Consider the following 12900-nt stretch of genomic DNA (forward strand, 5'->3'; position numbering starts at 1 on the left):
AAGAACTATAAAGTAAAGGTCTAACTAGTCCTCTATAAGTTAGTTAAAGCTAACCTCTAGCTAGACCTATATAAGTATATATTTTCTATAAAGACTATTAAGTACCTTAGTTTTATTATTATAGCTAATATAAATATCTTCTATAGCCCTAAGAAACTAAAAGCAATTAAGGAATAAGCTACTCTAAAGATAGTTAAAGGAGTTTAAAGCTTCCTAAGATTTATAAACTACTACTAAATATTTATCCTAATATACTTTAAGGTTACTAGACCTCTTATAGCTCTTATAAAGAAAAGACCTATTCTCTTAGGGTAAAGAATAAGAATTAGTATTCTAGAAACTTAAGAGGATATTTATAGTTAAGCCTATTCTATACTAATTAAACCCTAAGTATATAACCTATATTAAGGCTAACTATTTAGGCTTTACCTTTAGAGGGGTACTCTTATAGGAAGATAAATATTATAGATACTATATATAAGAATAAGAAGAAGAAATAATAATAATAATAATCTATTTTAATCTCTATTAAATATAATAGTAGAGATAACTATATATATCCTTATATAGAAATATTCTATAAAGAGAGCTCTATAAACTAAAGATAAATTAAAGTATAGGCTACTATATAGTTAATACTTAATAACGTTTTATATATAATAATACGTTTTAGAAATACTTCTTCTTTTCTTTTACTTCCTTAGGATAGATTTAAAACTTAGAAAATATAATAATAATTTAAAATTCTTTTATATTACTCTCTATATATTATTCTATTAAAATTAATACTTATCTATATTTAAATTTATTAAATTCTATTATAATATATACTAGGCTATTATATTATACTATATAGGCGCTTTCTAAGCCCCTTTAGCTACTTATATACCTATTCCTATACTATATAGTAATAGCAATTAATAGGGATATATAACGAATTAATAGGGACGTATAGCTCTCTTAGATATATAATAATCTCTACCTCCTTATTAGCTTAAAAAAAATTTATTAGTATAGTTAGATTCTATTATATACTTTAGAAGTACTTCTCTTAGCCCCTTTAAAATTTCTAGCTCCTTACCTTCCTAATCTTTATTAATAGCGTTAATAATAGCCTTACTAGTTATTATCTCTAGTTTATTACCTCTAATGCGTTAAACTCCCTATTATAGGGCTTATAGTAATAGTTCTATAAAATAATACTTACCTAATAAGCGCTAATAACGTTAAAGCCTAAATAAATCTAACTAATATCTTTCCCTAATATCCTTATTTAGTGGCATTAGTGTTAGCTACTACTATAGGTATAGTAATAATAAGGCTCTCTATAATATCTTTGCTATAACTATATACCTAGAGCGGTTTAGTAGCTAGCTAGAACTATAAGGATCCCTTAGGCTAAATGAAATATTATAGGAGATGTATAATAACTATAAAATCTTCCTTAGTGATAACTTTATATACTACTAACCTATAACCTAACTTTAGTATATTATAATGCCCCTGCCTAGCCCTAAATATAGCACGTTACCCTCCTATAGGGCTAACCTTTTACCCCAGCCTAAGGAGCAAGAAGACTAGCAGCTATTAGATGCTGATGTGGCTTAATTCTAAATAGCCTTAAGCCTTATGCAATAGGTAATTAGAATAGAGTGAAGGCTTAATGCTGACCTCCTGTGGTCTTATAAATGTGTCTGTTGCTAGTGGGAGATATAGGGTTTATCTCCTTACTCCTTAGTTATATTAATACCTTTAGACTCTCCTCCCCTATACTCCCCCCCTCACTACTAAAGCTTAAATATAAGCCTAACGCTATTATACTATATAGCTGCTTTAGTATAACCGTTAAGTAATAAGTCCTCCTTACTAGTGCCCCTTAAAATATTAAACCTATTAATACCTAGAATACCTGAACTAACTGTTATATCTCTCTTTAATTAAATTAATATATTTATAAAGATAGCTAGCTTTAGTATAGCTAGGTATAATGCTTATAAATATAAGGGCTATATTATATAGTATATATTCTATTATAATTAGTTTGGGGAACTAAAGCCTAGCTGAGGCGCTAGGATTAAGTAACGTAAGTCTTAGAAGTGTGGCTATAAATGGTAGGTTATTATAGAAGTATGGGAAGAAGGGAAGTAGCTCCTAAGAGCTCACCCTAATCTAGAGTATAACTAATATAATTACCTACTTAGCCTTAAACCTTCTATATATCCCTTATATAGGCGCCTTAAGGAGTTAGTTAAGGTAGTAATTAAAACTACTAGCTACTATGTTGGAATTTAAGCTTATAATGTATATACTGTTATCTAGGAATAGTTCCTAGGGTCTAACCTCACCTAAAGAGATATCTATAACGCTAGAGCTTAGATTAATTGTGAGAAGTTAGATAGATATTTACCTATAGTAGCGTTAATTAAGCTCTTTAATAAGTGAGAAATCCCTTACGTTATAAAGTGGGATAATAATAAGCTTAACTAACTTATTAGGCTTATCTGAATATTTCCCTACTGCCTCTATATATAGAAACGGTTTCTAGAGGTATTAAGCTTTAATAATATCTATAATACTAACCGTTTTAAGCTTCCTCTATTCTAAGTTATAAGCTAGACCTATCTTAGGTCTATTTTTAATATAGCCTTTAGGCTTATTAATAATAAAAGACTTAAAGGGTTCTAGTTCCTTTTATAGGGTATATACTAACTTATAGAGAGAGGCTTAATTTATAAACCTAGTATTATTATTATAGACTTTAATAAGTAAATAAAGGCTATACTTAATTATAATTTTCCTAATATATAATAGTAGCTCTATATCTATTATATTAACTCTAATATCCTCCTTTAGGCTAAGCAAAAATAGTAGAAAAGATATAGCTAGGGTGATAGTTATAACGCTTCTAATAAAGATGAATAACTAACTAAGGTACTAGCTGAGCTGAGTAATAAAGATTAAGCCTATATTTATACTATAGTTTAAGGAGATATTCCTTATACCTACTATAGTATCTTAGAGATATAGAAAGCTATAATATTTATAGAGACTAAAGAAGCGTTTGAGAAGGTATAAGCTAGCCTCTATAAAGAGTTTAATAACTAGCGGTAAGTTTTATAGTATATATATAGAACCTATATGCCCCTTAGAGCATAATAGGCATGCTACTATATCTAGTATTATCTAAATTTTAGTATCTATATAATATCTAGTACTAAATCTAGTAACTATAATATTAAAGGCTACTTAATAAATAGCCTTAGCTATTTATACCGCCTTATTAATATTATATAGGATATACTTAGGGATTAGGAGTCTAGCTTCTGTAATGCCTATACGTAGGATAAGATCCTCACATCCTATAAGTACTATAGGCTAAGATTAGAATATCTTAGTGACTTCTATACTATACTATTATTAAAGGCTCTTAGACTAATTACTTAGGAATATTAGCTTACTAAAAAGGCCTTACTAACTAGGTAAAACCCTTACCTAGTTACTCTTAGTAATTATACTAATAACTATTTAGTCTCTATATAGTATAGCATCCTATACTGCTATAAGATCTATAGCAAGCTTATTGAGGGAATAGCGTTTATAAAATGGGAGGTTTATCCATAATAGTAGCTTTAGGAGACTACCTTATAAGACCTATACTAGTATATTCTTAATCTTAAGATAGCTATAGCTCTCTATAGTTAGCTAAGGAATAATACCTAGCTAGTCCTACCCTAACTCGCTATTATAGCCTAGGGCTAGTACTAAAAGAGTGCCTTAACTATAAGCTAGCCCTTAATAGTATAAAAGTGAGGGCGCCCTCCTAGGTTAAAAAATAAGTTAATAGTAGCTTAAGATACTAAGTAATAAAGCTAGGTAACTACTATCTTATTATCCTAGCGTTAGATAAGGAGTTAGTTAAGTAAATTTAGTACTAAGAGGGCTATAGGTAAGTAAAGTAGTAAGAGGTATCTATAGCTAAGTATTTATTAGAGAAGGAGTTAGTAGGAGATATTATTAAGTAGTCTATAGATATAGAATATAAATATATATTTAAGATTTATAAATTAATAAGACTAATATAAATTAAATGTTATAGTTAAGATTTATAAAGTTAGCTAAAGTAGTTAGTTTTATAAATCTTAAATATAGCTAGAAAGGAGATAAACTAGATATAGGAGTAAGACTTACCGCCTTCCTAAAAGGCATTTAAGCAATCTAGTCTATTAAGGTGCTTCTCCTAAACGGAAGTACTTATGGAGCTTTAATTTTTGAGCTAATAAGGAGGTAGAGATTATTATGCGTCCAAGAGAGCTATGCGTCCCTATCAATTCGTTATGCGTCCCTATCAATTGCTATAGTAATATACTACTTATAACGTCTAAATAGCGTCTAATTTAACTACTTAATCTATAATAAAGAGGTACTAACTATTATAAGCTACCTATAAGAATAGAGAGTAAAGCTATAAAGCATTAAAAGCTTTAAAGTCCTATTTAACTATAAGAATCTTAAGTACTTTAAATAGAAGTAAAAGCTTATAGAATAATATAGTTAATAAGTAAGAAACATCCTAGTATAACTTTAAGATATAATACTACCTAGAGAGTAAAGTAATAGTACTAAATATACTCTCTAGATATATAAGAGATATACCTATATCTATAGATAATAAATATAAATAGGGATAAATCCTTTAGCTACTACTAAGTAGCACTCTATTAATAAAATAAAACTAGCTTAAAATAGAACTACTTATAAAGTATATAGAGGTAGTACCTAAAATGCTAGTATTCCTAGATAATAAAGAACTTTAAGGCTTTTAAAATAAGATAGAAGTATAAACTAATATATACTAATAAGCCTATATAGCTATTAAGCAGTATAAGAGAAGCTTTCTATTAAGCTTAAAGTTAAAAGCCTAAGTTACTAAATATAAAATTAATAATAGCAGCTAATTACTACTTAAAGATTAAATCTAAGTACTAAGTAGTATAAATCTAAATAATATAATAAATATTATATATAACGTAGTTAATAAGCGAGTGTTATAGATAAGCAAGTGTCGTAATAAATTATAGCTACATTATAACAATATAATTTTTCACTTCTCTTCTATAATAAATTATAACGCTAAGTAATAAAGAATCTTAAATATAACTTACCCTTTAAGCTATTAGAAATAACCTAAATCTTAGCGCTTAGGCTATAGCTAAGATATACTTAGTCTACTCTAGGACGCTAGATTAGCAACTAAAGAGCATTCTATTATAACGTAACACTATACCTAACTTATAGAAATTAACTACGCTTAAAGAAGAGAAGCTAGTTAAGTATATTTTAGACCTAGATTTCTAATTATTTCCTCTCTATATTAGTAGTATAGAAGATATAGCTAATTAACTACTTACTAACTATAATATGCCCCCTATTAGGAAGTATTAAGCCTTAAACTTTATTAAGTAATAACTATAGCTCTAGATATAGTTTTTTTTATAAGTATAACTATAAGAGGGCTTAATATAAAGACTTAGACGTAATAAATATATAGTTTTAGCTTATAGTAAATATAATTATAAAATATAGTATTATAAACTTAGATATCTATAACTTTAATAAGACTAGGTTTATAATAGGCTAAATTATATTTAAAATAGTTATAATAAGTACTAAAAGGTATTTAAATATAAAAATAATATAGCTTAGTAATTATAAATAGGTTATAGTTATTTAGGCTATTAGTTTATTAGGCTATAGCGTTCTACTATATATTATTATTATAGAGTAATATTACCTCTCTACTTAATATATAGAAATAGGTCTCCTATATAACTAGGTTATTATAATATCTAAAAATAGATAGATAATAAATAAAAGAGGCTTAAACTAAATCAAATACTTTAATTAGTATATAAAACTATATATAACTAGTAAATATTACCTCTTTATTATTAATAGTTATAAAAGTTATTATATTACTAACTATAAGATATATTATAAGGAAAATAATATTATTACCCTTTATATACTAACTTATTCCTCTTATTTACTTTAGCCCTTAGACGTTAGGTGCTTTAGGCCCTTAAAGAAGGTATATAGTTAATAAATTAAGGAGAAAATATATTAAGGTAATATATATATTATAAAAGAAGACTTCTTCTCTATATTTTATAACGCCTTTATATAAGCCCTTATAGTTAAAAATATCTAGAGAGGTTTTAGAGGGGCTAAGCTTATCCCTCTAAATATAGAAAGTATACTTTTAAAGCTTAATATAAAGCTATATACTTTAATACCTTTAGGGTCCCTCCTAATAATACCCCCTATATAGACTTCTTAAATACTAAATAACTTAATAGAGGTATCTTTTTAATTTAAACTTATTAAGAATTAAATCTCCTACTATTAAAATAGCTTATTAACTTTAATTATTAAAGCTATAGAATATCTATTAAAAGGGGCGTATAGATTTATATACTAAATTGCCTTATTAAGGTCTAAGGTCTAGATCCTTTAAGAAGAGAATAACCTATTTAGCTAATATAGGAGGGCTAAAAAAATATATCTTAGATAAGGAGGAAGTCTTACTATAGCTAAGGTAGAGGATATCTAGTTATAGAGAGAGGTAATAACTTAGATTAAGGAGGAAATATATTAGAGTAGTAGTTATTAGCTAAGGACTAAGACGGGCTAATAGCAATATAGCGTCTATAGGAACACTAGTTATAATGCGTAAATATATTAATTTATTAAAGAAACGTCTAATAAAGAGGTTTCTAAGTAGTTTTAATTAATTATATATTTTTAGTATTGCTTTACGGTTAGATTTATATTATAGCTATAATTTATTGTGATACTTACTTGTCTATAATACTTACTTATTAACTACGTTATATATATATATTATTTAGGTTACTTATAACTCTATACTAATTAGTTAAAGCTTCTACTAGCTAAAGTAGTTATAATAATATATTACTTCTACTATAACTATAATAGCTATAGATATAGTTATATATAGTAAGAAAAAAAGAAAAGCTTATTTAAACCGCTATTAATACCCTAAGATATATATAGTAACCTTATAATAAACTCTATTATAAACCTCCTATATATAGTAAATAATAAATAGTTCCTCTAGGTTAATATTTATAGGCTTAATAAAAAAGCAATCCTTAAGCTAATAAAGAGTATAAAAGCTAAAGCTTATATAAAATAATTTCTTATTTACTACTTTTACTTCTATAGGATTCTCTTATTAATTATTAGTAATAAGGGTAATAACTAAGTAAGCTAATTTTATATTACGCCTACTATAATTAGTTACTATAGGTATATACCTATATAGTATAGAATAGGGAGTAATAACGTGTTATAAGTAGGTTAGGGTAACTAACTATACTATAAGTAAAAGCTTTAGTAATAACGACTTTATTATTATTACTTTTTATTTTATACTATATAAGTACGCACCTATAGTAACTAATTATAGTAGACGTAATACTATTTCTCCCCTCTAAGAGGTATATCCCTTTGCTAAGGACTAAGCGGCTATAGTTGGGTATAATATAGGAAAACTCTAGGCATTAGTATAGTGCTATACGTGCCTACCTATAGCTAGGGAACGCTCTATACAGTATGGGAGGATTTTTCGTTATACTGTCGACGCAGCGTGTGGGATTTAAACCTAATACCCCTAGATCTATAGGGTAGAGTCGTTATTATATTATAAGTAGGTTAGGGCAACTAACTATAGAGGAGCGCTTTAAAAGTTCTTACTTAAAGTGCTAAGCCTATTACTCCCTACTACCTAATAGGGGCCTCTACTACTCTTATAGTAGATTTAATCCTAAAGTCTCTAGCCGCCTATATTTAGCTAGAACTAGTAATATATAAATAACTTAGTACTATATATAAGAATAGGAAGAAGAAATAATAAAACTAATCTATATTTTATTCTTTATAAAATTAAATAATAGAGATAAATATATAAATTCTTATATAAAAATATTCTATAAAAAGAGCTTTATAAACTAAAGGTTATAAAGTATAGACTACTTATAAGCATAGAGATAAATATAGGGATAGAAGTATTTAAAGAATAGTATATAAGAGTAGTTTTAATAGTTTATTATATAATATATAAATAGAGCGAATAATAGGGATCTAAAAGATATATATATTAACGTTATTTATATAACGATATACCCTCCTAAAAGGTCTTAAAGGTAGGGGTCTTTAACCCTTTATATAAATAATAAGTATAGGGCTAATTTACTAGTTTAGCCTGCTATAATACTTTAAAAGACTATATTAAGCTATTAGTAGAACCTAAAGTAGGTCTAAGCGGGTCTATATACTTATATAGTCTAATCTAAGTATAGCTTTTATAGATATATTCTTTTAGTTAAATAAAGTTTATAACTTTAAACTTTATTTACTATAAGAAAATATATATACTATTTGATAGTAAATTAAATAAGGAATCTAAATATATTATTCATTTTTCTATACCTCTTAGAGGTATAAAGATAAGAATTAAATAATTCTTTATCTTTTTTATAAGAAGTTAAAATAATATAATACTATACTACTTAGTAGCTCTAGCTTAATAACGTTATATATATAATAATACGTTTTAGAATACTTCTTCTTTCTCTTACTTCCTTAAAGTAGATTTAAAACTTAAGAAATATAATAATACTTTAATATTCTTCTATATTAATCTTTATATATTATTCTATTAAAAATAATACTTATTTATACTTAAGTTTATTAGATTCTATTATAATATATAATAGTCTATTATATTATACTATATAGACGCTTTTTAAGCCCCTCTAGCTATATATATACCTATTCTTATACTATATACTACTTATAGACTAATAGCAGCTTAAAGCGTATAAACTAAGAGATCTAGATATATCTATATAACTATATCTTATACTTATAGGAGAATTAAGTATATAACCTCTCTATAGCTTAGCTAGCGCTCTATAGCTATAATAATAGCGCTATTAGAATAAGTAACTTCTTTTTTAAGTATAAATATAACTCTAAGCTACTCTTAATAGCCCTAATAGACTTAGGAATACTAGAGGGCCTATAAGAAGAGACTACTAAAAAGCTACTCTAGTAGCTAAAAGATACTATAGATATAGCCTAAATTATACTTATAGTAGCGTAGTAGCGCTATAAAGACGCTAGTAACGTAAAGTATATACCTTTTATGAGACTAAAAATAGGTAATAAGGTTTAGCTATATATAGAGCACTATAAGTCTTCTTAGCCTTATAAGAAGCTTAACTAGCTATACTATAAGTATATAGTAATAAAGATAGTTTTATTCTATAAAATAGAGCTTAATATTTTTATAGCTATATATTTATACTTTTATATTAATATTCTAAAGTATGTAAATACTAACTTACTATTAGAGTAAGTTATAAATAATAATTAGTTACCTCCTATTATAAATAATAATAGTAAGGAGACTTAAGAGATTAAGAGTATTAATACTATAGTTTAGAAGTATTATAGCTAAGGATAGTAATAGGAAGTCTTAATAAAATAAAAGAGCTATACTAAGAGATTATAAGAGCTAATAGAGGCTTTTAGTAATATTACTGCTCTAGAGACCTTTAATAGCTACTATAGCCTAGTTATGGAACATAATAGAGAACCTGCCTTTACACCGTATAAGCGGGCGGGAGGAGGGGAGTAATGTTACAAGCTGGAGCCTGGAGAAGATCTCCGGCTTTGCCGGAGCTAGCCTCACCATTCTGCCGCGCTACACCGCGCTGGCCACACACCTCTATAGCTGTGCGGCCGCCCCTCTCATATAACAACGGGGTCCACGTATTGATCTTACGTACGCAGCTCAATAATGCGATAGGCTTGCTTGTCCATTCTTCTAGCCTATATAAGGGGGGTGCAATACTCCACTATATAATTACCACACTACACAAGCTGTCATTAAGCTTTATTGCATGAGTAATCGCCTAATAGGGGCTTATGCATCATGTGAGGCTGCTTACTCCGCGCGCGTCGTTACACCTCAGCTAAATCTCACAGCGTGTTAATGTGTCTTATACTTCTTTGAGTATGAGTTATTTAGTAAAAGTATAGCGTAGATTTACTTAGTATATGGCAAAACAAAGAAACACTGCATATTGGCGTGTGACAAAAAGAAAGCAAAGGCGGTCTGAGGTGAAGCTGACCTGAAAGCAAAAAGATGGACGATGGCAGGCGCGCAGATCCGGCCAGCCGTGTCAGTGTCCCTTTTCCCATTCCACGGCAGCGTCACGTGATTGCGTAAGCTTTTGATTGAATGTCTCTAGCCGTGATTGGTGTTCTATTTATTGACAACGTCGGAAACCCGATGGGTTTCTCGAATCGGCGGGGAACGCCTGTTCGTTCCTAAAGACCTCGGGGGAAGCTGTCCGTCGAGGTACGCTAGGCGCTGAGAAGGTTACATCAACACCCAACCCTCTTCCATTACCAGCCGGTGTCCTGAATCTAATCCGAGACCGCAGTAGCACATTGTGTGCGTTCTAGTCCATTCCCCCGATCGCCACTGAGTCCCCAGATCCGTCCTGTCCCGCCCCGCCCCGTCCGCCCATAGCAGCTCGTTCCAACTGGACGAGCTTTCTCTCGTCGAATGTGATACCCTGCTTGGTTCGTGACGTGGTCGGGGATGCTCTACGCCAGCACCTGCTCGTCTGTCGCGCCCTCTGTGTACGGGGCATCGCGGTTCTGCACGGCGCTGGCGACGGCGTCCTCGAGCATCTCTCGAAGTGCGCTGAATGGGATATGGATATTCGCGAACTCGTCGTAGGGAACGTCGTGATCGAACCTGGGAAGGATACGTTAGCACAGCCACATGGGGAAGATTAGTGGACGCGGGTGAGCTCTGGTCAAGCCAGCTGAGTTGGTCGATGTGAGATGGGGGCTCTCTACCTCTGGCGGACCTGTCCTGGAAGGACATTTGACGCGTTTGTGACCATGTCCGAGACGTACAAGGATAGGCTTGCATCGGTGCTCAGCGCTGTCCAGCCCATCAACTCAACGGTGGTGCCATCATGGCGCGTCACCTAGACGCCCGCATAGCACTCATCGAGATGATCCAGGATGGCTTCGAAATCGGAGGGCGCCTTGGAATTGTAGTAGATCTTGAAGGCAAGAACAGTTCGGACTTGGCGGGGACCGCTTGTGCCCTTCAGATACCGCTGGCAGCTGTTTTCCAGCGTTTCGAGGTCGCGAGGGTTGGTGTAGGCGACTTCAGCAACAATGGCAGGATTCGGCTCAATGCGGGCACGTCCCCAGGAAACGTCGGGATACTTGAAGTATGTTTTTCCCGGGTGGGCGTCATGTCGCAACTCAATCACAGTGTTGCCCCGGGCTTTGAAGCCTTTGAGGAAAGGACCGGTCATAGTGGCGATATTGTGGGAGACTTCGGCAGCGAATTCGGTATGGATGCGCGTTTCGGGCATCTTGAAGGTCAGGAGACCATCGTCGGGGTCATATTCGATTCGCAGCTTGTCAAAGATGCTGCTGGGGGAGTGGTCGGTGCCTCGATCGCAATCGGAAGAGAAACCAGAGTCAGAACCGAGGTGGGAGGTGATGCCGGTGACGCGGGTATCAAAGTCAAGTCCGAGTCCGAGTTCGTCGTGGTCGAGGTCGAGGTCGAGGTCGAGGTTAGGCGACGGCTCGCTCTGCAGGCGGAGGGTGAGAGCGTCAAAGGAAGGTGGTGACAGGTAGAAAGAAGAGTTTTCTCCCTCTATTGATATGTTTTGGTTGAGAATAAGATGGCGTGCAAAGGCAAGAGCGTTGTGGAAGGCGTCACCTTCGCCATAAATCTTGTCAGACGCCATGGTTGGGTCGGGCGGGCGCACGCTCGAGAATGGGGCCCAGAGATTACACAGTGGAAAATGTGAGCGCGTGTCGTGAGCGGGTAACTGGAATCACTGCTTCATCAGCAATTCAGCCTTATTTGTGTGAATAGGTGAATGCGCTTACAACTGCTTCTTTGTTGATCAATGTTGCTGGTTATCGGACGCGTGGACAATAGGTGACATGAACAACAAGTGAGGATGAGGGTGAAGGAGATTTGTGGTGGATAAATAGTTGGGAAGAAGAAGAAAAGGTGTGGGGGAGGGAGCTGATATGGAGTGGGCTCCAGCCACAATATGAAAAAGCTAGAGCACAGACCACATAATAGATTATATAATCAGGAGATAACGGCGAGTAATAAGATAAGGGACTGCTGCTAGGAGCGCCCCTAAACTTAGCGTAAGTACTATATGATCTAGTAGATATATAATAACGTATATAGGTAAAGTAACCTTATAGAACGTATAAGCTTTTATTAGATAGTTACTTATATAATAAAGCTTAAGAAATAGCTAAAGTAGTATAATATAGTTAATAAGTAAGCTAAATAGATAAATTAGCTACCTACTTTAATAAAGTTTTAGTATAGTATACTATGTATTAAAATCTAATAAGAAAAAATTAATATACCTTAATAATTTCTTACTAGACTTTAGTATATAGTATATAAAGAATTTATTAAAGTAGGTAGCTTACTTATTTAAATAGCTTACTTATTAACTATATTAATATTAATATAATAAATTATTATACTTCTCTTTATATAAGCTAAAAAATTAAATAAAGTTATTATAATATAGTTTACTACTTAGTAATAAATATTAGTTAGTAATAAAGTTTTTTCTATATCTATATTAATAACTAATATTTCTTAACTATAGTAATATAGTTTATTAGTTAGCTATAAATATTAGTTAGCTATAAACTTTTTCTTATATCTATAAGATTTTTTAATATTTCTTAACTATAATATAATTAATTAATTAATTATTATTACTAATTAATTTA

At 31.2% G+C, this 12900-nt stretch overlaps 2 protein-coding genes across 2 annotated transcripts; both read right to left on the reverse strand.

Moving 5' to 3' along the window:
- Positions 1–10701: 10701 nt before the first annotated feature.
- On the reverse strand, positions 10702–11006 carry CkaCkLH20_04970 (uncharacterized protein; the record flags this gene model as incomplete). The annotated part of the gene is made up of 2 exons (XM_038887689.1): positions 10702–10855; positions 10960–11006. The coding sequence occupies 2 exons, from the start codon at positions 11004–11006 to the stop codon at positions 10702–10704; spliced, it is 201 nt and encodes a 66-aa protein (XP_038747296.1).
- An 87-nt stretch (positions 11007–11093) lies between these two features.
- CkaCkLH20_04971 (uncharacterized protein) lies at positions 11094–11873 on the reverse strand (the record flags this gene model as incomplete). The annotated part of the gene is made up of 1 exon (XM_038887690.1): positions 11094–11873. One exon carries the CDS (start codon positions 11871–11873, stop codon positions 11094–11096), a length of 780 nt encoding a protein of 259 aa, XP_038747297.1.
- Positions 11874–12900: the final 1027 nt, after the last annotated feature.

The sequence above is a fragment of the Colletotrichum karsti genome, assembly GCF_011947395.1.
Source record: "Colletotrichum karsti strain CkLH20 chromosome Unknown Scaffold13, whole genome shotgun sequence".
NCBI lineage: Eukaryota > Fungi > Ascomycota > Sordariomycetes > Glomerellales > Glomerellaceae > Colletotrichum > Colletotrichum karsti.